Source organism: Bos grunniens, chromosome 11, assembly GCF_055505025.1.
Source record: "Bos grunniens cultivar Pamir isolate PY7600 chromosome 11, Bosgru_T2T1.0, whole genome shotgun sequence".
NCBI lineage: Eukaryota > Metazoa > Chordata > Mammalia > Artiodactyla > Bovidae > Bos > Bos grunniens.
Genome location: NC_141175.1, coordinates 35360407 through 35381882, shown reverse-complemented (window position 1 = coordinate 35381882; position 21476 = coordinate 35360407). Strand labels below are relative to the sequence as shown.

Below are 21476 nucleotides of genomic sequence, written 5' to 3'. Positions count from 1 at the left end.
GCCTTTGCCACCCCAACCAAGAGACAAGAAGAAAAAAAGAAAAACTGTTTATTATGGTCAACAGCACAAATGTGAACTGGTACTAGTCCACTCCCGGACTGGATGTCTACAACACACTAGGGTTGTGCAAATTTCCATCTTCCTTCCATCGGAGGCCTCTGCCTTGGGAGGATCCGCTGATGATTGATGTCTAGGAAGCAAATCTCCCTGACTGGGCTAAGATGGGGATGATCTTTAGGTCAGTGGGAAGATCTGTGTGGTTCATGAAGCCTTGGCTTTTCGGCGTTGAGTCCCCCAAAGGAGGATGGAGATGGATAAGGTGGTGGATCCCAGAATACCAAAGAACATGAACAATGGGAAGGAGCCCTGTGAATAACAGACCAAAAAAACTTCATACAGGGTTACACCAAGGGCTTAAAACCTAACATTCAGTAATTCCTAGCATATCTGTCCCCTGAGCCAGGGCAGTTTTCTTCTAGTTTCCTTCTCTAGGTGATTTGCATCAGCTGCTGGTCTTCTTTGAAAGAGGTACTTGATCTATGCGTATCTCTTACCCCTAATTAGGAGGCCTAATTCCTCACCTGGCGCATACACCTGTAGCCATGGAAGCCATCAGCACAGACACACTGCAAGAGACCTGGACCATCAGGTACACAAGATCCATTCTCAGGACATATTTCTGAGAGCCAGAGAGAAACAGAGAACATCACTGGATTTCATTAGGTATATTTCCCATATATCTCCTTCAGCTTAGATTCTCTCAACTATTTCTAGGGCAAACGTAGAGTGGAAAATAGACTACAGATAATCAGAACACTATCATGATAACAAAATAATTTTAAGATCTTTCTTTCCAAAGGGTTAAGACTTCCGAGCTATGACAAACCTAGAGAGTGTATTAAAGCTATGACAAATGTAAACAGCATATCAAAAAGCAGAGACATTACTTTGCCGACAAAGGTCTGTCTAGTCAAAGCTATGGTTTTTTCCAGTAGTCATTCATGTATGGATGTGAGAGTTGGACCATAAAGAAAGCTGAATGCCAAAGAACTGATGCTTTTGAACCATGGTGTTGGAGAAGACTCTTGAGAGTCCCTTGGACTGCAAGGAGATCCAACCAGTCCATCCTAAAGGAGATCAGTCCTGGGTGTTCACTGGAAGGACTGATGTTGAAACTGAAGCTCCAATACTTTGGAAACCTGATGCAAAGAACTGACTCATTGGAAAATAGCCTGAGGCTGGGAAAGACTGAAGAAGACAGGAGAAGAAGGGGATGACAGAAGATGAGATGGTTGGATGACATCACCGACTCAATGGACAAGAGTTTGAGCAAGCTCCAGGAGTTGGTGATAGACAGGGAAGCCTGGTATGCTGCAGTCCTTGGGATCATAAAGAGTCGGACACGACTGAGCACCTGGACTGAACTGAACTGAACACTTCGGAAACCTGAACAAAAGGCACTTAGGCAATTTTACCGTCTTTCTGATCTAAAGTAGAGAATACAGGGAGGAAGGGTAGTTTCCGGAGGGGTGGAAGTGAGACAGCATACCTGGGTCCTCAGTGGTGTTGCAAATATTCCTTTGTCCTTCGCAACTCTGGTTGTTTATATAAAAAGTGATAGTATCCCAGGCATTAATACCTCCAGGACAGTTGACATCTTGTGGCAGTATCCTGAACACAACACAGGCAGTCATAATATGCAGACCAAAGTTGCTGAGTTCATAGCACTGCCTCTCTTTGGTTCTCTCCCGCACCCCACACTCTTACTCACAGAGTCTGGAGCTGAGTAAAGCCATGGAAGGTGTTGACCAAGTCACCCTGGAGGGGGTTTGCCTGAAGGTCTCTGCAAAGCACACACTGTTAGCACTGTGCTCTAGGAAAACACTTTACTTCCATTCATACATCTTTCTGGATGGTAATCCAGTTCTTATTCTGAGTTGTCCAAATGTAGACAATATTCAAACATCTTTTTAGCAGTCCATCGTCAAAGACTTTCCCATCAACCCTACGCCAAGGTCACTTTTTCGGAAGGAGGATAACTAACGACTTACATGATGATAGCAGTATGTGCTTGAGGAAAGTTTGGACCAGGGTCCTTCAGAGAGCAGTTCTGGAGATCCAGCCTGAGGAAATAAAGTAATCAGTGAAACTGTGTATCTTTCCCCTTCACCCAGGGTAAGCTATTACAACCCTCTTTACAGCTAATATTCATTGAACACACCTATGTCAGGACCACAAACTAGGCACTCTGGTAGATGTTTTCATCCTGCATTGTCCAATTAAGTAACCACTAACACATGTAGCTACTTAAATTTTAAAAATTCTGTCCCTCATTTGCACTAGTCATATTTCTTCAATATCTATTGCTATTCCTTTACTTAATGGAATGGTGCCTTAGTATTTACTTAATGACTACTAACTGCAAATATTACTTAATGCCTACTAACTGCAAAAATTGGGAGACTTAAAAATAACATTCAGTATCTTAGCTTGCAAGTTGTTTACAAGGTACTAGGGGAACAAGACCATCACCCAAAATAAAAAATATATAAACATTAAATTGCAATGTGAACAGTATATAAAATTAACTTGAGTGGTACAGACACTAAGGATTAGAGGAAGTGAAAAATTAAAAGATATTACTCTGGCATTTAGTAGTACAGAGTATTCACAAAAGATGTTGGAATTAAAGGACAGATATGTCCTAATTTGATGGAGGAAGGCAAGTTTAGGTAAAGAGAGAGGCTTGAACAGAGAAATAAAGGTGGCCTGCTTTTGGAGGTAGAAGGCTGAAGCCAGACTCTCCTGGAGGGTTTGAGTGGACAACTAATTGAAAGTAATGTTGGAAAGGTAGGTTGGGCCAGTCTATGATAGTTCCTGGTTTGTACTTTATCCTAGGACCACAGACAATTGTAAGTGTAATTTTAAAGCCAGAGCAATAATGGAAAGAAACTGGTTTTCTGAAAGTTCAATACAAATCAGTATTTAGATAGATAACGGAATGAGGAGAAAGGAAGCAAGACAATCTGAATCAGAAGTGAGGGTGCTCTGAAAAAGGAAATGTTTAATAGGAATCTATTATGTTTTCTCCACATATCTGGAGAAAAGTCAAAGGAAATTAAGAGAGATCTAGTTTTGGGAGACACCTGCATAATGGTTGAAGCTGTAAGAATAAGTGGATTCTCAAGAGTGTGAGGGGAAAACAATGCAGGAAGTAATCTGTATAAGGGGACAAAAAGAGAAATTTGCCTCAAATATGAATTAATGAGAAGAGGAAGAAAACCGTGTATCAGTGTCCTGGAGGCCAAAGGAGTCATTTCATGGAGACACTACAGTAAATAAGACAGAGTTGATAATAAACAAAAGAAATAAGGTTAAAAAATGCTCAAAATTATGACTTTTATGCATTTTTCAACCAGGAAGAACCACAGGGTTGTTTAAAGTGTTAGTCACTCAGTATGTGTCTCACGCTTTTCAACCCCATGGACTGTAGCCCGCCAGGCTCCTCTGTCCATGGGATTCTCCAGGCAAGAATACTGGAGTGGGTTGCCATTTCCTTCTCCGAGTGATCTTCCCAACCCAGGAATCCCAACCCAGGTCTCCTGGACTGTAGGCAGATTCTTCACTTATCACGGTTTAGATGCCTCAAAAATATATATGAATATTTATCCCCAAAGCCAATCAGGCAAGCCTTGAAGAATCCGGTTTGGGAACTTTTTTCCAGTACCCAGGGAGGTCTTCTCCCTCACCCCAGGATGGTGCCTTCCCCATTCAGGCAGCAGCGGGCTCGCAGCGTTAGCTCTGGTGTCCGCTTACAATAAAAAGCCACTTCTGACAAATTTTGCACACTCCCTGGACACTGGGTGCATATCTGCAGAAGAGAGAAAACTATTAGAACTCCAGAAAGAAAAGCCGGGGGCGGGGGGAGGGGGGGGCAGGAAACAGAGGCTCAAACGTTAACTGCCAGTATATGCTGCAGAATTCCTCTAACATAGGGCCTTTATGTCAGATTTACAGAAGACATATTTCTTCCTCTGGAACCAGGCGCCAAAACAGCGCACCGGAGAATTTCCGTACCGGATCTTGTCCAGGGAAGGATCTCATCTCTGAGAATTACTATTCGAACACACTTATAATGCCCTCTCCAACGACTTCTCAACCTGCCAGCCCCATGTGACCGGGTGTAAAAGGACTGCAGGTACAAAAAGAACTCATCAAGCATTACAGAAAGTACAGTCCTACCAACGCACGCTATCCAGCGGCATTAGAACGCAGCAAGCTTGCAGAACGGCCGGAGGGCTCATTTGTGGAAAGAACTTATAGTTATTCCAATATAACTATTCGAGCGAGGAGGTCAAATTTCAAACGTCTTTGGACGTCAGCAGGGCGAAAGCGCTGGGAGACAGCGGCGTTGAGTACTCGGGAGTGGGAGCCGGCTAGGTGACGGGTAGGGAGGCCCCAGGAACGAAATCGGGGCTGCGGCAGGCAGGGGAGAGGGGAGAGCCGAGTGCCGGCGAGCAATTCTTTTTCAACCCAACCTTTAATCTGCTTCAGTACCTCGGGTAGCGCCAAAGCCCTTCCCACGCTCAGAACGAAGAGCAGGGCTGCAGCCCAGGGAACCAAGCTCAAAGGACTGCCGAGCCCGCAAGGGGCCATTTTTCGCTCCTTCCGACCTTCTCCACTGATCGCGAGACGCGCGTGCGGCCCTGCCTCCCACCGTGTCACGCCCCCGTGCGGGGCGTGGCCTGGCCCGCCCCGCTAGTCAGGTGGGTTGGTCGGTGCTGGGAGGGCTGGGGTTACCTTTAGTCGTGGGGGTCAGCGCATTTTTTTGTTGTTGTCGTTGGGGGCCCCAGTCCTAGTTCGGGGGACTAACCACACCCTTCTCCCCCCTTAAGCGAAGACCTCCTTGCCACCGCTTTCTCAGCGCCGCGCTCCATGCTCCCGGACGTCGGGGTAGCGTCTCTGAAGCAACTCGGGGTTAATCCATCTGCCCGCAGTAAACATGGCGGCGCGAGGACCGGCAGGGGGCGGGACTCAGCTGTCACCCGGCCCGGCGTGGCCGGGCCCGCTCTCCCGCGGAGGCCGGACCCACGTGTGGAGATCGAGCAGGAGGGCCGGTCGAGGGCGGGCCGTGAGGGGTTGGGTTGGAGCACACAGGCTGCGGAGAGTGGCGTCAGGGCGGGGAGGGACGGGGAGGAGCAGAAAGATGAGGAGCGGGGTGGGCCGGCTCCTAGCCTGGAGTCCGGGGAAGGTGAACGTGCAGGCGGCGAGGTGGTAGTGGTTGTGCCACCTCGCGTGTGGAGGGAGGAGAGAAGTCAGGAAATAAAGAGGGTAAGGGTGATGGGGAGCAAAGGACGAAGGGCAAATCCTGTCGGAAGGAGACGAGCCTGAGGACGCTCGGGGCACCCTGTCCCTTTCAGCTCAGTCCTGAAACCACGCGGCGTCCGGTGCTCTGGCGAGGAGGTGGAAGCGGGATAGATAGTCCCCTAAGTCCTCATCTCCTTTGTCTTCCCAGAAAAGGAGCGATGCAGATCTCGGGAAGAACGACAAGACCTTCTTAGTCTTGGCTGGGCCCTGGAGGTAAGGGGAAGACGAGGGCTATCCCGTGGTGGCACGAGGCCCCGACCGAAGGGGCGCCAAGGGAGCCCCGTGCCGGGAGGGACTGAGTGTGGGCTTTGGTTAGGGCCAGAAAAAACTCATCAAAGCTAATCAAAGCTCGTCTTCTAGCCTGGCTCCCCTTCTACCTACCCCCAGGTGTCTGGAATCTAAAAGCATTTACTTTCAGAGGGCTGGCACATTTACTAAGGCATTAGCGTTTTAATGAGGACCTCTAGAGCCTTTCAGATCTTGCGGGATTCTAGGCACAAGGACAGATTTTGAAGGCATCTTTTGGGGAAGATTGGTCCTCCGGTGGCCCATTTGCCTTTTGTAGGGGGCAAAGCAATTCATTTTGCTACCAAAGTGAGAGTGTGATTAGGGTGGTTAGGAATGATTCTCTTTCTTGTCTGTGTATATCAGACTTTTAAAAAGAGCCCCCTACAGCCTGCTATTTGGTGCCCTGTGTGTTAGAGTTTTAGTGAAACAGCTTTTCTGTTACTTTTAGCACCTCTCAGAGAGAGGTGAGTTTTTTAAAGGTTAGAAGGTCCCTGTCCTGCTCTTAGAACCGTGTCTGGTGAAGTTTTTGTTACTGGGTCAGGTTTTTCCTGTCTTGCCTGGCTCTTTCTTCAGCCATCCAGGAGGGTTCTCTGCATCTCATGCAAATAGAATTCTCAGGAAGCCCTGCCAGTTTACCCCAGCAGCAGAGAGTCTGCGTTTCTGTACATCTTGTTTTCCATTCTATACTTTGACCTTCCTTCCTTTCTGCAACTACCTGCCTAGCCATATCATTAACCCTTTACGTCTGTACATTTGTACACAGCAGACATATTTCCTCTTACTCTCTGGTAGTTCCTATCACCTCTATCATAGCAATGAAAACCTTGCCAAAGAGGAGTGAGAAAACTTGAGATGTTGCAATGTAGCAAAGCCCCAGGCATCTTTAGGTTAAACCTGAGTGGCCTGTTGGGAACATTGTTCTGGGGACTCACATTTGTGACTTAGTAGAACATGTGATTCAAGAGTTGCCAACTTGTTTTCACCTCTTCGTTGACCCCAGGAGGTTCAGGGTTCAGGTTTGGTCTGCATGAAGCCATATCTTGCCAGGCAGGCAACATATATCCAAGAACACAGGGTAGGAGGGCCGGAAGACAGCGAAGCTGATCTTTCTCCTAGTGGGCAAGAACAGAAGACATGATTTATGTTAATCTGTCTCTAGATTAGTTGAAACCTAAACTTTGTTCCAGGAATGATTGACAACAGTTAACACTCTGCTCCAGCCCCAGTTCAGGGACTAGGGAGGGAGGGGCTTCTGGTGAATTACCTGTCACACTTACTGACAATCCTGTTATTTCTCTGTTGTTTTATATGATGCTGTCCAACCCTAGAGAACTAAAGAGTGTTCATATAAAGTGTATAACCTGAGAGACATGGTGTTTTGAAAGGTATAGATATTATTATCATTGCTAATACTTATAAAGTACATAGCACAGTGCTGTGTTTTACAACATGTGTTCAAAAATGTTAATGGTCATCATGTTAGGCTTTCTAAATTCGCAGGCCTTGGTGTGTCTGTTGGTAAATGAGGGGGTTATGCTAGTGATCTCCTAAGATTCCTCTAAGTTTTGGCATACCGTGATCTGGTCCTTGTTCTGAGGATAATGGTATTTAATATATTCTCTAAGGATTAGTATTTATTGTGCAGGAGTTAGAACAGCAACTTTCCCATCTCTCAGCAACTCTTTTGCAATTCCTCCTGGCATTCAGTGCCAAGTGGAACTTGCAGCAAAAGCCTAATCCATCTAAGAATGCCGTTGAATGTGAGCTCCCTGCTCTCCATTCTGGAGTCTCTAGGGCTGAGCTGGAGTTTGGGGGTTGTAGGGTGATAGGGCCATTTGGACCGCAGTGATTGGTTCCCTGAAGGGGCCGCAACAAATAGCTGCTGAGCTTCACCTTAGCTCTTCTCACCTCTGCTTCTTATAGACCAGGCCTTCAGCCTCCGTTCAGCTCCAGACACGCAGCTTCTCCAGGCAGCCTTGCTTCACAGCAGGGATTGCTCCTTGAGGTGGGTGTCTGCTCCTGTGGGATAGCACCACTTTCCCTGACTGTTTCTCTTGCCCACCCCTGCCCCAACTCCCTGGCTGGCTAGCTTCTTTCTGAAGTGCCCCTGAAATTGTAACTGTGAACCCCTGGTTCCAGCATGTTGGCCTCTCACTTTTGAACCCAATCTCTCCCTGGATCTGCTACTGACTGCCGTGTTACAGGTAGAAGAGCTGAGAGGTGGTTGGCAGGGCTTTAAATAAGTTGGGGAGAACAGAGTCGTTGGCCTGGGGATGCCTGAAAAGGAATTTGAGGCTGCTGTGGAGGTGGTCTTCCTGGTGATCAGTGCTGAAAAGGCGTGCTGTTCGGAAGGTGGGGCCTGAGGCTGGGAGAATAGAGGCCATGGTTTTGTTAGTCTCTTTCCTGAAGTTTCTTCTTCCCTGCTGGGTGGAGGCGCCAGGCTGGACTCTGCTGGCTTACATTGTAGTGACTGGGTCTGTGTGTTCAGGCAGCGGGTGGGGCAGGGGATTCTGAGAAGAAACTAGAGGGTGGGCTAGAGGTGATTTTTCTTTTCCTGCTAGGGTGAAGACCTTAGAAGGTTCTTAAGTTTCACAGTTGTGTATACCCAGAAAGGTCTTGGCCAAATAGTTACCTCCTGGCTATCTCAATCTGCTGCTTCCTCCCTCTCCTCCCAACTCTGCCCTACTAAACACATATCAATGCCTCCAGACCTTTCTGGTTGCCCTGGGGCCTGGCTGGGCAAATCTGATGGGTGTGGAATGCACAAGCCCGAGGGTGGGTGGCCGTGAAGGCAGGGGAGGCCTGCCTGAGAGCCAGTTTCTTTGTAGATCACCCTGGACAATGTCACTTGGTGGAGGAGGACTGTGAGGCGGTGTCTGGAAGTCAGGTTGTAGCGGCTTGCCTGTCACTGCCCAGCTGAGTGGCAGCCCAGACCCCAGGAAGAGCAAGTGGCCGCAGGTCACAGACTCAGAGAGAATATGAGTGTGGGGTTGAGCACCGCCACGCCCCTCCCTCCAGCCTCAGACACCAACGTGGTCACGTCCACCTTCAGCCTGGTGGACTATGTGGTCTTTGTCCTGCTGCTGGTTCTCTCCCTTGCCATCGGGCTCTACCATGCCTATCGTGGCTGGGGCCGACATAGCATCGGCCAGTTGCTGTTGGCAGATCGAAAAATGGGCTGCCTTCCTGTGGCCCTGTCCTTGCTGGCCACCTTCCAGTCAGCTGTGGCCATCCTGGGTGTGCCGTCTGAGATCTACCGATTCGGGACCCAGTATTGGTTCCTGGGCTGCTGCTATTTCCTAGGACTGCTGATCCCAGCACATGTCTTCATCCCCATCTTCTACCGCCTGCATATCACCAGTGCCTATGAGGTAGGTAGGGAGGAGCACAGAGGACTCTCAGGGGCAGGGGTAGAGAGAAGGAACCAGGCACACAGGGATCTGGGCCCCTCAACTCTGTCTGCCTGATGAGAGGGGCAGAGAATAAATACATTATGTGTCTAGAAGTTCACTGTGGTGAGGTCGGGCAGGGTAGGAGTTCGGGGAGAAGCACTGTGCTGACGGGGGCCCAGAGTGGATATGAGTTGGCTATTTCCTCTGTTCCTGGGCTTCCTGAGGGAAGTTGTGTGTGATTTGTTGGGGATGGGGTGGGGAGGAATGCATTGTGTTTGTTTTTTTTTTAATTTACTCCTACCTAGTACCTGGAACTCCGGTTCAATAAAGCTGTGCGTGTTTGTGGAACTGTGACCTTCATCTTTCAGATGGTAAGTGGAATGAGGATAGAAGTTGAACCTGGTGCAGGGTAGAGGGACATGGATTCGGGCTCGCTGGAGCCTTCCCTGCTCTCAGACTAGCAAGACTGAAATTCCTGCTCACCCCCGGAGACATCTTGTTGCCGTCCCTTCCAGTTCTAGCACACATAACCATGGTGGTGGCAAACCAAATTTTGGGAGAAGGGAGAGGGAGGGGGAGTGTAGGTGAAGGAAGGCCTCTGGGATATTGGAGCTGAGGTCTGTCTTTTCTTCTCTCTGCCCCACCTCATCGGCTCCTCCCGTCACATTTTCTCTCCACACCCAACAGGTGATCTATATGGGGGTCGTCCTCTATGCACCATCCTTGGCCCTCAATGCAGGTGAGGAGTCACAGTCCCTGGCTCCCAGCCACTGCAGGCTAGGGAAAACCTTTGGGAGGGGCAGGTGGAGGAAAGAATGCAGAAAAGAACCTAACCTTGACCAAGGAATTATTCCACTCTGGGCCCTTGGCTGGTCTTCACTAGAGGTGGAAAGCTAATCAAACATTACCAGGCCCCATCTGAATTGGTTAATCAACACCTTTTGGTGGAGCTTTACAAACCTTTTTTTTTTTTCCATTGTGGTAAATGATTTATTTCATCCTTATAATCAAATGGTTCATATCTTACTGCATTTCCCTGGTTTATCCCTGGGAAACCCTCCTCTGGAGATAGGAATGTGATTTTTATCTGTTTACAGTGACTGGCTTTGATCTCTGGCTGTCAGTGCTGACCCTAGGCATTGTCTGTACCATCTACACTGCTCTGGTAACCAGTCTTAGGGAAGGGTGGAGAGGAGGGAGGTGGGGGAAAGAGGAAAAGGTGGGACAAGATAAGTAGGTGGGTAGTAGATAAGAATATAGGTGAGGAGATGGGTGTTGTGAAAAGGGATGGGATCGTGTCGGGGGATGGGATGTGATGGTAGGGAATGGGATGGGAAGGATGTCAGCAGCTGGCTGCTGCCCTCGCTGGTGGTGTGGCTCCGTGGACATCTGTGGCAGGGGTGCTGTCTTCTCCCTGTAGGGTGGACTGAAGGCAGTCATCTGGACAGATGTCTTCCAGACACTGGTCATGTTCCTGGGGCAGCTGGCAGTTATCATTGTGGGGTCGGCCAAGGTGGGCGGTTTGGGGCACGTGTGGGAAGTGGCTTCCCAGCATGGCCTCATCTCTGGAATTGAGTAAGTACACCCCTTCCCTGGCTGGGGTCTGTCGTGCCTGGGAGCTGAGCCCCTCTTAGAGCCTGCGCCTAGGGTGGTAGTAAGCAGAGAGGAAGCTGTGGGAGTTGAAGTGCAGCCTTGAGGCCAGTGGGAGGCTGGGCCTGCAGGGGTGGAGGACAAGCTCAGTGTTCCCCCGGGTGGTCAGGTGTCAGGATGTTTCTAGTACCTGGGATGAGGCTGTGGGTTGGTAGAATGGAACCACTCCCTCCCCACCCAGCCTGCTGTCCTGTCTTGAGTCCACTTTGGCCCCGGCAGCCATCTCTCTGCCCTGCCCCCTGTCGGAGGAGGGCAGGGAAGGCTGAGTCTGGGGCCACAGTGGCACGTTGGTGTCTATGGCAGGCTGGACCCGGACCCGTTTGTGCGGCACACGTTCTGGACGTTGGCCTTCGGGGGTGTCTTCATGATGCTCTCCTTGTATGGAGTGAACCAGGCGCAGGTGCAGCGCTACCTCAGTTCCCGCACGGAGAAGGCTGCAGTGCTGTGAGGGCAGGACTGGGAAGACGGGGGGCCCGGGATGGGGGAGAGACTGGGACCTGGTTCTGCTGCGGCAGTTTCGGTGGGGCAGGATACCAGGGCACACCCACTGGGCAGGACGTGGACCTGCCTTCTGGGGTGTGGGGACATGCCTGCTAACACCCTCTGCTTGCACTGGCCTCTCTTGCAGCTCCTGCTATGCCGTCTTCCCCTGCCAGCAGGTGGCGCTCAGCATGGGCTGCCTCATTGGCCTGGTCATGTTTACCTACTACCAGGAGTATCCTATGAGCACCCAGCAGAGTCAGGCAGCCCCTGACCAGGTGAGACGGCCTCCCTGCCCCCTGCCTGGACCCCTCCAAAGGGAGTGTCTGGGTGGCTGCAGAGAGGACCCCCACCTGGGGTGGGCACTGCATGTGAAGTCCTTCCTCCCTGGGATTCTGCAGCTGATCATAGGGCCCAGCCCACGGAGCGGGGACCTCCCTTTACTGACTCACTCCTCCGTACCACCTGCCCTGTGGGGAGCCATCACACAGCTGATCTCTTCTATCCCTCCTCACAGCCTCATCTGGTAGAGGAGAAAAGGTGACCCAATGGGGTGGCTAGCGTGCTCAAGTCACACCACTGGCTGGGGGAGAGCTGGGGCACGGGCTGCTGCGTCCTTCTTTGTACAGAGCCCGCTTTCTCTCCACTTACTGTGGGGTCGCCTTCAGTGCCTGGCCCCCTTCCTAAGGCGCCCAGTCTCCAAAGACTGGTCGGCGCATGTGGGTGGCACATGCAGGGGAAGGGCGGCGCTCCCCTGGGAAGGGCTTCTCTGAGCAGAGCTGTACTCTTCTGCTCCGCCTGCAGTTCGTCTTGTACTTTGTGATGGATCTCCTGAGAGGCCTGCCGGGGCTGCCTGGGCTCTTCGTCGCCTGCCTCTTCAGTGGCTCCCTCAGGTACCTTGACCTTTCCCCTCAGGCTTGACACAGCTGACCCCTCTGAGTACAAGGTGACGGGTGGATGGGAGGTCCCTCTGAGCCTCTCATTGTGCCTGTTTGTGTGTGAACGACAAGGGACAGCTCTTCTGTGTGGACAGGCATGTCCTCTCCTAGGCGAGGCCCCTTTTTGGTGAAGGAGTCTTCTATACCAGGAATTGATTTACTTGAACCAAACCTGAACCCCAGTCAGAAGAGGCCAGGTGTCCCTGCCTCCCAGGCCTCTTCCTCGGTTCCAGCTGTCAGAGTAGTGTTTGGGTTACATGCGTCCTCTCCTGCCTTTAGGGCACTTGTCCCTCAATAGGGTCCCTTGTTAGGTTTGCCCTTCTGGACCTGACTTTCTCTTCCTTCTTTCAGCACCATATCCTCTGCTTTTAATTCACTGGCAACTGTTACAACGGAAGACTTGATTCGACCCTGGTTCCCTCGTGTCTCTGAAGTCCGGGCCACCATGCTTTCCAGAATCATTGGTGGGATTATACTTCCTTATCTTTTCAGCCATGTACTTTCTAAGATACCTCCTAAGCACTGTCGGCTGTCTGCTTTGAAGTACACTTGCCCAGTAAAGCACTGACCTTGATTATGTGCCAGGGAACTTCCTGGGGAGCAGTCTTGGTCACCTAGAAGTGAGGACAGGGTGGGAGGGACCTGGAGCTGGGTCCTGAGGTAATATGCTCCCTTCCCAGGGACAGAGAGGTAGTAGTTTGACCAGGGAAAGAGCTTTGCTCTGCTTTCCCTGCTTATTGTGTTAACTCACATCTGCTTATTTCTCCCCTGCTTTTTTCCCAGCCTTTGGTTATGGGCTACTTTGTCTGGGAATGGCCTATATTTCCTCGCAGATGGGACCTGTGCTGCAGGTAATGAGGGAACAGAATTGTTGGGGGAGAAAAGGAGCAGATTGAAATCAGAAAGGGAAGAAGACTGCTATTGTGAAAGGAATTGACACAGAGGGCAGGTGTCAGAAGTTCCCCTTTGACCGGCTACGCCTGTAGGTCTGAACAGACTCCCTAGTAGCCAAAAGCCCCAGAGTTGTTGTTGGCTCAGAGAGGTCTAAGGATCAGCCTCTGGAGAACCCCAGGCATATTCCCATAACTGTTTCTGCCCTCTAGGATCCTGCGTTCTAGTGGTTCCAGGGAGAAGAGACTGACAGATCTGGCTGGTGGGGCTCTGAGGCAGTGGTGGTGGCTCTGCCACATTGCTGAGGCTGGGGTCTCTGAGCCTGTGTGTTCTTTTCTTTTTCTCACCCTGTCCTCTGCAGGCAGCCATCAGCATCTTTGGTATGGTTGGGGGGCCACTGCTTGGACTCTTCTGCCTTGGGATGTTCTTTCCTTGTGCAAATCCTCCTGTGAGTGACCCACATGACTCCAGGGTCATGTGTGGGGGTGGACCTGGGGAATGGCTTGGCAGGGCTTTCACTAGGAGTGCTGGGAACTGGTGTAAAGCTTTGGTGGGGCTGGCCTTGTGACAAGAGAGTGTCACGTCTCTGGGCAGGGTGCCATCGTGGGCCTGTTGGCTGGACTGATTATGGCCTTCTGGATCGGCATCGGGAGCATAGTGACCAGCATGGGCTCTGGTAGAGCACTCTCTCCCCCTAACGGGTCCAGCTTCTCCCTGTCCAGCAATCTGACTGCTGTCACCATGGCCACACTGATGCCCTCGACTGCCGCCTCCAAGTGAGTCAGAGCTCACTCTCTCCTTGGGGAAAGCAGCTCATTCTTGAGGGGTTTTCCAGGGCCCTTGCTAAGGGATGGGCCACTAGAAGCCTGGGGGGTGGGGAATGTTGGGTGTTGGTTCCCCGACCTCTGGGACCTTGCAGGGGGTGGGGGCGGGGAGCCAGGTGCCTGAGGGTCGGTTGCTCCTTCAATGAGTTGCTAATTGTCCTCACCCCCTGCTCTCCCCAGGCCCACGGGGCTACAGCGGCTCTATTCCCTGTCGTACTTATGGTACAGCGCTCACAACTCCACCACCGTCATTGTGGTGGGCCTGGCTGTCAGTCTGCTCAGTGGTGAGGGGGCGTGGGGTGGGCGCGCAAAGAAATGAGGACTGCCCGAGGGATGGCACTCAGGGGTCTGGGGTCTGAGCTCAGGGGCTCCTGGATGTCTGGAATAGTCAGGCTTCTTGGCGGAGCTCTAGGAGGTGGGTAGGGGCTAGGGGCTCAGAGGAGTGAGATTGGATGGCTCTGGGAAGTGCCCTGGTTATACACTAGAGTCTCAGGAGCACTTTGTCTTCAGGGGGCATGCGGGGCCGGACCGTGGACCCTCGGACCATTTACCCAGTGTTGCCGAAACTCCTTGCCCTCCTGCCCCTGTCCTGTCAGAAGCGGCTTCCCTGCAGAGCCGGCAGCCAGGTAGCTCCTCTGTTGTCAGATCACCCCTCCCCTCCCTCTCAGACTACTGCCGGACCTTCTGGTTTCCGTCCCCCCCCCGCATCTTCTTTCTCCCCCAGCCCCCATTCTCTGATGATCTGCCTGAGCCTGGGCCATCCGGCAGCAGGTGCCGGCTCCTTCCCACAGGGAAGCGGGGGCTTGGTGGGCAGAAGGGTCTTGGCCCCGAGCGGCCACAGCTGCTGGCCTGTCCTCTCCCTCCTCCCACCCTCGTGCTCACCCCAGGCCTGCTCCTCCCCCCGCTGCCCCTTGCTGGTCCCCTTTCTAGCCAGGATCACAGCGGGGTCACCCTTCCTGCAAGAGGAAAAGGAGGTTCCTTCACCTCCCCTTTCGTCTCACGTTCACCCCACCCTTTGCCCACATTCCCCAGGACCTCTCCTTGGAAGCCCGTATGTTTCCAGAGAAGATGAGCAATGGGATGCTGAGGGGCAGCAGAGACCAGGTGGACATGGCTGTGCCTGAGGAAGGCCCCGTCCAGCCGGGGATCAGCCCGACCTTCATCCTCCAGGAGACCTCACTGTGATCCTGGGATCACAGACTTGGGACCCAGACCCAGAGGCCCCTGCGGTACTGGGATGAGTTCCCTGGTATTCCGCAGGAGGGTCACAGACTGAGTGACCTCACCCACACCAAAGGACCTTGTTCTTGGGAGTTTGTGCTACAGCAGAAGCTGTCATGTCACAGGAGGTGTGAGAGTAGGACAAGGTTTTTCCTTGTTCTTTGCCCATCTGTTCTCTAGAGAACCAGGCTTGCAGGGGGTACAATTCTGCCAGAAAAAGGGATAGAGGTAAATCTCCAGGCAAAAGGATAATGGCTTCTGATTCAGCATCGCCAGGCTTCTTTGAAGTGAATGGAAATAGCTGTGCTGGGCCCACTCTGGCAAGATTGATGCGGAGCTGCCTTGGCCAGCTCTTGTGTCCCTTGCAGTCCCATTGGAGCACGGCTTCTGCCAGCCACACAGGGCCCCTGGGACACTACTTTGAGGTTGTCTGTGCTACCCAGACATCCTGATCTGTCTACCTCCATTCTTGAGAGGGAGGTTTTGGTGTCCCTGAGAGGCCTCTCGGAACACGCAGGTACATTAATTTCCTTTGTGTAGAGTAGGGACGTTTTTCACCTCGCTGCCCCACCCCCTACCTTTGCAATGGGCACTTGGGGATGGGGTGGATGTTGAGAAACCAGGACATGACCAGGTCCACTGTGGAGTGTGCCATCCGTCTGACTCCTGAGCCATGCCACCCTCGTGTCATTTGGTCATTCATGCTCCTGTTTCCTTTTGGAGTTTTACCCACATATCTTTGTTCCTAAGGAATAAAAACTGCCATTGGGCTAGAATCTGGGTTCCTGTACTGTCTGCACCTGCTCTTGTCCACCCTAGTCCTGTCCCTGGCGAGGGTGAAGAGCCCCTCCTCCCATGCACAGGTCTTCCCCTGCTGAGGGAGGCCTGCAGGGGACCAAGGGTGGCTGGTGAGGTTTCTGATCTCTGGCCGGTGTGCATGTCTACAGGGGGTAATGTGTTCATGGGGTTGAACGTGCACTTTCCTCTGCTGCTTCTCTTCCCGTGTGGCTTGGTCTGTTGCCTGTCCTGCCCACTTGTCCTTGACCAGAACAATATGTTGCTCTGAGAATTTCCACTTTGGGGGCAGGAGGAAGAAGGTTGCTATTTAGCATTTAAAAATAGAACATTTAAGGTGGACTTTTATGGTCTTGTGAAGAAACTCTGCTTATGCCCACCCACACTTGGTCTCTGTGTCTGCTTGGCCCCATCCAGCTGGCCAGAGCACAGGCTCTTCAGGCCCCTCTTGACAGCCCCCCACCTTGGTCCTGAGGGCCACAGCTCAACCTGTTTCCCTACCCCACCAAGCTGCTAGGGTTCTAGCCCTAGCCAGGCTCTCATTCATTCCTTTTTTTTTTTAATTTTTTTAAATTATGAAAGTATGATAACACATTTACAGGAGACTTGGAAAATACAGAACAAGGTTACATATAGTTCCAATATATATTACAATTATTTTTTAAGTAAATAAATTAAGATTTTTAGTTGGAGTTTCATCATTTATTCTTCATCATATTTATCCATCACCCACTTCATGCAAGGGCCTCACCTTGGCTGCCATCTTATAGCTAAAGAATGACTGTGCCACCCAGGGACCCTGCACCAGGTCCCACCATTGGCATTTCAGAGTGGCCCCTTTTTGCCTCAAATTCCTGTATTTTAACTGTATTTGCATAGAAAAGGGGGGACCCTACAGAACTCAGAACTTTCACAAGTTATATTAAAAGGGAATAATAGATTCATTCTCGATATAAGTAATTCAAACTCAACACAGATGTTCCTTCGTCTCTAATGCAGTAACTTATCTTCATGCAGAAAAGTACCATTTAATAATTGGGGGTGAAGTCTAATGGACTGATTTGGATTCAAATACTGGTTCATCCGTCCACCTAACCTCCTTAAGCTTCAGTTCCTTCATCTACTAGGTGTGAATTTCATGAAGGTTCAAGATTGTAAAGGATTGATGCATTCCTTAAATTCCAGTTATTGTAGTTTTTGAAGCACTTTTCGTGACTACCTGATTTTATACTTTGGGAGAGAAGCACACACCATGTCGTTTGCATTTTCATGTATCAGGTAACTGGAGTGCTTGCCTAGTGATTGGCTGAAGCAGGGCTAGAACCCAGATCTGTGACTCTCAGTGGCCTACCAAAGTCACATCTCTTGTCCTGGAAGCTGTGTCCTTTGGGATAGGGTGCACACACAGGTGACAGGGTCTGTCCTGACACAGCAGTCCAGAGAACAATGATGTATTAAATAGGTGCTACTGTACCATCATTCTAGAACCTTCCTAGGTCAATTCAGTTCAGTTTAGACACTCAGTCGTGTCCGACTCTTTGTGACCCCATGAATCGCAGCACGCCAGGCCTCCCTAGCCATCACCAACTCCCGGTGTTCACCCAGACTCACATCCATTGAGTCAGTGATGCCATCCAGCCATCTCATCCTCTGTCATCCCCTTCTCCTCCTGCCCCCAATCCCTCCCAGCATCAGAGTCTTTTCCAATGAGTCAACTCTTCGCATGAGGTGGCCAAAGTACTGGAGTTGCAGCTTTACCATCATTCCTTCCAAAGAAATCCAAGGGCTGATCTCCTTCAGAATGGACTGGTTGGATCTCCTTGCAGTCCAAGGGACTCTCAAGAGTCTTCTCCAACACCACAGTTCAAAAGCATCCATTCTTAGGCACTCAGCCTTCTTCACAGTCCAACTCTCACATCCACACATGACCACAGGAAAAACCATAGCCTTGACTAGACGGACCTTTGTTGGCAAAGTGATGTCTCTGCTTTTGAATATGCTATCTAGGTTGGTCATAACTTTCCTTCCAAGGAGTAAGCGTCTTTTAATTTCATGGCTGCAGTCACCATCTGCAGTGATTTTGGAGCCCCCAAAAAATAAAGTCTGTCACTGTTTCCACTGTTTCCCCATCTATTTCCCATGAAGTGATGGGACCAGATGCCATGATCTTCATTTTCTGAATGTTGAGCTTTAAGCCAACTTTTTCACTCTCCACTTTCACTTTCATCAAGAGGCTTTTTAGTTCCTCTTCACTTTCTGCCATAAGGGTGGTGTCATCTGCATCTCTGAGGTTATTGATATTTCTCCCAGCAGTCTTGATTCCAGCTTGTGTTTCTTCCAGCCCAGCGTTTCTCATGATGTACTCTGCATAGAAGTTAAATAAGCAGGGTGACAATATACAGCCTTGACGTACTCCTTTTCCTATTTGGAACCAGTCTGTTGTTCCATGTCCAGTTCTAACTGTTGCTTCCTGACCTGCATACAGATTTCTCAAGAGGTGGATCAGGTGGTCTGGTATTCCCATCTCTTTCAGAATTTTCCACAGTTTATTGTGATCCACACAGTCAAAGGCTTTGGCATAGTCAATAAAGCAGAAATAGATGTTTTTCTGGAACTCTCTTGCTTTTTCCATGATCCAGCAGATGTTGGCAATTTGATCTCTGGTTCCTCTGCCTTTTCTAAAACCAGCTTGAACATCAGGAAGTTCATGGTTCACATATTGCTGAAGCCTGGCTTGGAGAATTTTAAGTGTTACTTTACTAGCGTGTGAGATGAGTGCAATTGTGCGGTAGTTTGAGCATTCTTTGGCATTGCGTTTCTTTGGGATTGGAATGAAAACTGACCTTTTCCAGTCCTGTGGCCACTGCTGTGTTTTCCAAATTTGCTGGCATATTGAGTGCAACACTTTCACAGCATCATCTTTGAGGATTTGGAATAGCTCAACTGGAATTCCATCACCTCCACTAGCTTTGTTCATAGTGATGCTTTCTAAGGCCCACTTGACTTCACATTCTGGCCTTCAAACCTTGCTTTAGACCCACAGTAAAATGTTTCACAGCATGACCCAGTACACTCATACATTGCATTGTGTTACTAAAACATGTCATGAAAAAGGGTCTCTAGGTATAGTTACTATTTCTGGAGCTCTCCTTTTCCCTTCGCTCTGTGAATAATTCAGCCCTCATGCCATCATGTGGAGCAGAGCAAGTTAGGCATTCATGCTGGAGGCTCTCATGGATGTCAGAGCTCAAGTGAGAGGAGGGAGGCCATGCATAGAACTGGCCCAGCTTGGATGTGAGACTGAGCAGAATGAGGAGGTATCCACGCAGGGCTGAAGCCTGCTGTGGTGTGTTAGGGCTCTGTTGGGTGAGAAGTGTCCGTTGGGGTCAGAAGCCTGATGTAGGGTTGGAGAATATGAAAGGCGTCCTTAGAGGCAAGAAGACATGTGGGTTGTCAAAGGGAGTGAGTGAGGTGGGAGCTCATAAGGGGGACAGCTTGATTGGGGGGGAGGGGGTGTCAGCATGAGGAGAGCATCCACAAGGTAGGTGGCTTGGTGTGGCTTATCAAATCCTGTGTGTGTGTGTGTGTGTGTGTGTCTTCCGTGGAGAATCAACTCACACAGAATGAAGAGGGCATCTACACATGCGAGCAGCTCAACCTGGGCTGTTAGAGCCTGAGTGCTGTGAGAAGGGCATGTGCAACAGGAGGAAGAATCTATCATCAGGTGGGAGACCAAGTAGGGTGAGGAGGTCATCTGCCATGGAGGCAGCCAGGGCTGGGGGGTCAGCTCAAATGGGGAGATGAAGACATCCACATAGGGGCCAGCCCAGTGGAGTCTCACAGCCTGAGTAGGATGAGGAAGGCATAATATGTGTGAGAGAACTGTTGGGGCTGTGACAACATGCTGTGACAATCAATAGCATGAGCCATGTTTCTCACTATTGGGGAAGAGTGTTTCGTGGAATGGGAGAAAGCAAGAATGAACTCTGGTGAATTGGAACAGGAGATATTGGCATGTGTTCCTGGTTTTCAATAGATCTACATAAATATAGAAATAAATAGATATGAGGACTTCTGTGGTGATCCAGTGGCCAAGACACCGAGCTCCCGAGGCAGGGGGCCCAGGTTCGATCCTTGGCAGGGAATTAGATCCCACATGCCACAACTAAGAGTTCGCATGCCGCAATGAAGATCAACGATCCCGCGTGCCACAGCTAAGATTTGAGCAGCCAAATAATATTAAAGAAGCAGAAAGAAGCAGATGGATGTAGCTGTGTCTTCTGAGAGGGTTTGGGGGGCAGTAGTAGCATAGGAGCAATAAGAGCTTTGTGCTTAGACCTTGGACTCTAAATAACATTCTCCACTAAGAATGTCAACAACAATAGCAACAAAAAACCCAAGGCTGCTTGGAGAAATTGATTCTAGGGCTGGGACATCATGTGCCAGAAAGCAAAGAATTTATCGAGGAAAGATAAGATCATATCAAAAGGACAGAGAAGCTAGCTTGAAGGGACTCCAACGAGCCAAATCTGGAACATTCTGAGCATTAAAATAATATAATAGATGATAAGCTATTAAATGAAAAAAGGAAATCATGAGTTCATACTGATAAAAGTAGTAAGTCAGAGTTTAGATAGGGTATGGAATCTTTATATAGTTTCAAATGCTTACCTCTGCACAAAATACTTACTAATTACAAGGGAGAAAGAAGAGCTGTAGTGGAGCCGCCTGGCAGACACCATCTTAAGTAATCAAAATAAACATCTCCTGTAAGGGATAAATCAGTCATACATCACCTGACAAGATGCAAAGGGAAGAACACATAATCACTATTGTGATTCTCTTGTCAGAGATGTATAACCTGAATCTAATCATAAGAAAATATCAGACAAAACAAAATTGAGAGACATTCCATAAAATAACTGGCTTGTAATTATTGGGACCATAGCTGAAAATTAAATAGGATCTGAGTATTAAAGTAACATTAACTTCTTGACTTTGATGCTTCTGTTGTGGCTGTGTAGGGTCATGTTCTTGTTAGTAGGAAATATACAGTGAACTGACTTTCATGCATGATCTACTAAATGTATTGTGGTCCACTGAAAACACTGTAGTGCTAGGTTTCATTCCCAGCTTTCAGACACATAATCTGTTTCTTTCCCACTTTCCACCACCATTCCAGAATTCCTCTGGAGGATTCTGAGGCCTCTATGGGTTTTCTGTTTTCCTAAAGGAATCATGTAGTGTGAGAAGCAAAAGACCTATGAACCTCCAGTCCCAGCAGCCAGCCTTGGCTCCTCTGCATCTGACAGCAGAAAGCAGATGACTCCATGGCAGGGCTGGTAGTGAAGCCAGTGGTGGTGAGAAGCGGGAAAGAAACAGATTCTGTGTCTGAAAGCTGGGAATGAAACCTAGCACTACAGTGTTTTACATGTTTACATGACCCTACATACCCACAGCAGAAGCAGCAAAGTCAGAGTGGGGTCTTCAGTCCATGTGACCATTTTTGCCAGAGAAAAATCCATCCAACTACCAATGTATCACTAAGTCATTTGGCAGAGATTCTAGCTCCCAAGCAATAAACTTGTTTTATCATCTGAAAAACAACTTTACCAACCTAGAATTTTACA

The 21476-nt window shown here is 49.8% G+C and overlaps 2 protein-coding genes across 12 annotated transcripts; one reads left to right on the top strand and one right to left on the bottom strand.

The window, feature by feature from the left end:
* Positions 1-31: 31 nt before the first annotated feature.
* On the bottom strand, positions 32-4683 carry ATRAID (all-trans retinoic acid induced differentiation factor). Its single transcript, XM_086326021.1, has 7 exons — positions 4558-4683; positions 3750-3871; positions 2052-2123; positions 1772-1843; positions 1550-1671; positions 582-679; positions 32-366 (listed from the first exon to the last, which is right to left on the bottom strand). The coding sequence occupies exons 1-7, from the start codon at positions 4654-4656 to the stop codon at positions 262-264; spliced, it is 690 nt and encodes a 229-aa protein (XP_086182147.1). The 5' UTR covers positions 4657-4683; the 3' UTR covers positions 32-261.
* A 48-nt stretch (positions 4684-4731) lies between these two features.
* On the top strand, positions 4732-15827 carry SLC5A6 (solute carrier family 5 member 6). Of its 11 annotated transcripts, none has more exons than XM_086326011.1 (18): positions 4736-4953; positions 5516-5580; positions 7579-7660; positions 8484-9026; positions 9353-9418; positions 9735-9786; positions 10145-10212; positions 10468-10622; positions 11001-11141; positions 11326-11455; positions 11982-12070; positions 12467-12579; positions 12899-12966; positions 13368-13454; positions 13601-13782; positions 14011-14114; positions 14341-14456; positions 14863-15827. In XM_086326011.1, the coding sequence occupies exons 4-18, from the start codon at positions 8634-8636 to the stop codon at positions 15013-15015; spliced, it is 1917 nt and encodes a 638-aa protein (XP_086182137.1). In that variant the 5' UTR covers positions 4736-4953; positions 5516-5580; positions 7579-7660; positions 8484-8633; the 3' UTR covers positions 15016-15827. The 11 variants fall into 11 exon arrangements, 10 of the variants coding, with proteins under 10 accessions (XP_086182139.1, XP_086182137.1, XP_086182143.1 ...); XM_086326010.1 differs by lacking the exon at positions 4736-4953 and adding an exon at positions 5239-5331; XM_086326013.1 differs by lacking the exon at positions 7579-7660 and having other exon boundaries at positions 4732-4953.
* Positions 15828-21476: the final 5649 nt, after the last annotated feature.

What these genes read in the sequence shown, in the direction of transcription:
- ATRAID (XM_086326021.1), bottom strand. Translation starts at nt 4,656, where the DNA reads ATGGCCCCTTGCGGGCTCGGCAGTCCTTTGAGCTTGGTTCCCTGGGCT. An exon ending in GGGCTTTGGCGCTACCCGAG is followed by an intron (nt 3,872 to 4,557) that starts GTACTGAAGCAG and finishes TCTCTTCTGCAG; the next exon opens with ATATGCACCCAGTGTCCAGG. An exon ending in GGGGAAGGCACCATCCTGGG is followed by an intron (nt 2,124 to 3,749) that starts GTGAGGGAGAAG and finishes TTATTTCCTCAG; the next exon opens with GCTGGATCTCCAGAACTGCT.
- SLC5A6 (XM_086326013.1), top strand. Translation starts at nt 8,634, where the DNA reads ATGAGTGTGGGGTTGAGCACCGCCACGCCCCTCCCTCCAGCCTCAGAC. An exon ending in TTCCTTGTGCAAATCCTCCT is followed by an intron (nt 13,455 to 13,600) that starts GTGAGTGACCCA and finishes GTCTCTGGGCAG; the next exon opens with GGTGCCATCGTGGGCCTGTT. An exon ending in CCTGCAGAGCCGGCAGCCAG is followed by an intron (nt 14,457 to 14,862) that starts GTAGCTCCTCTG and finishes CACATTCCCCAG; the next exon opens with GACCTCTCCTTGGAAGCCCG.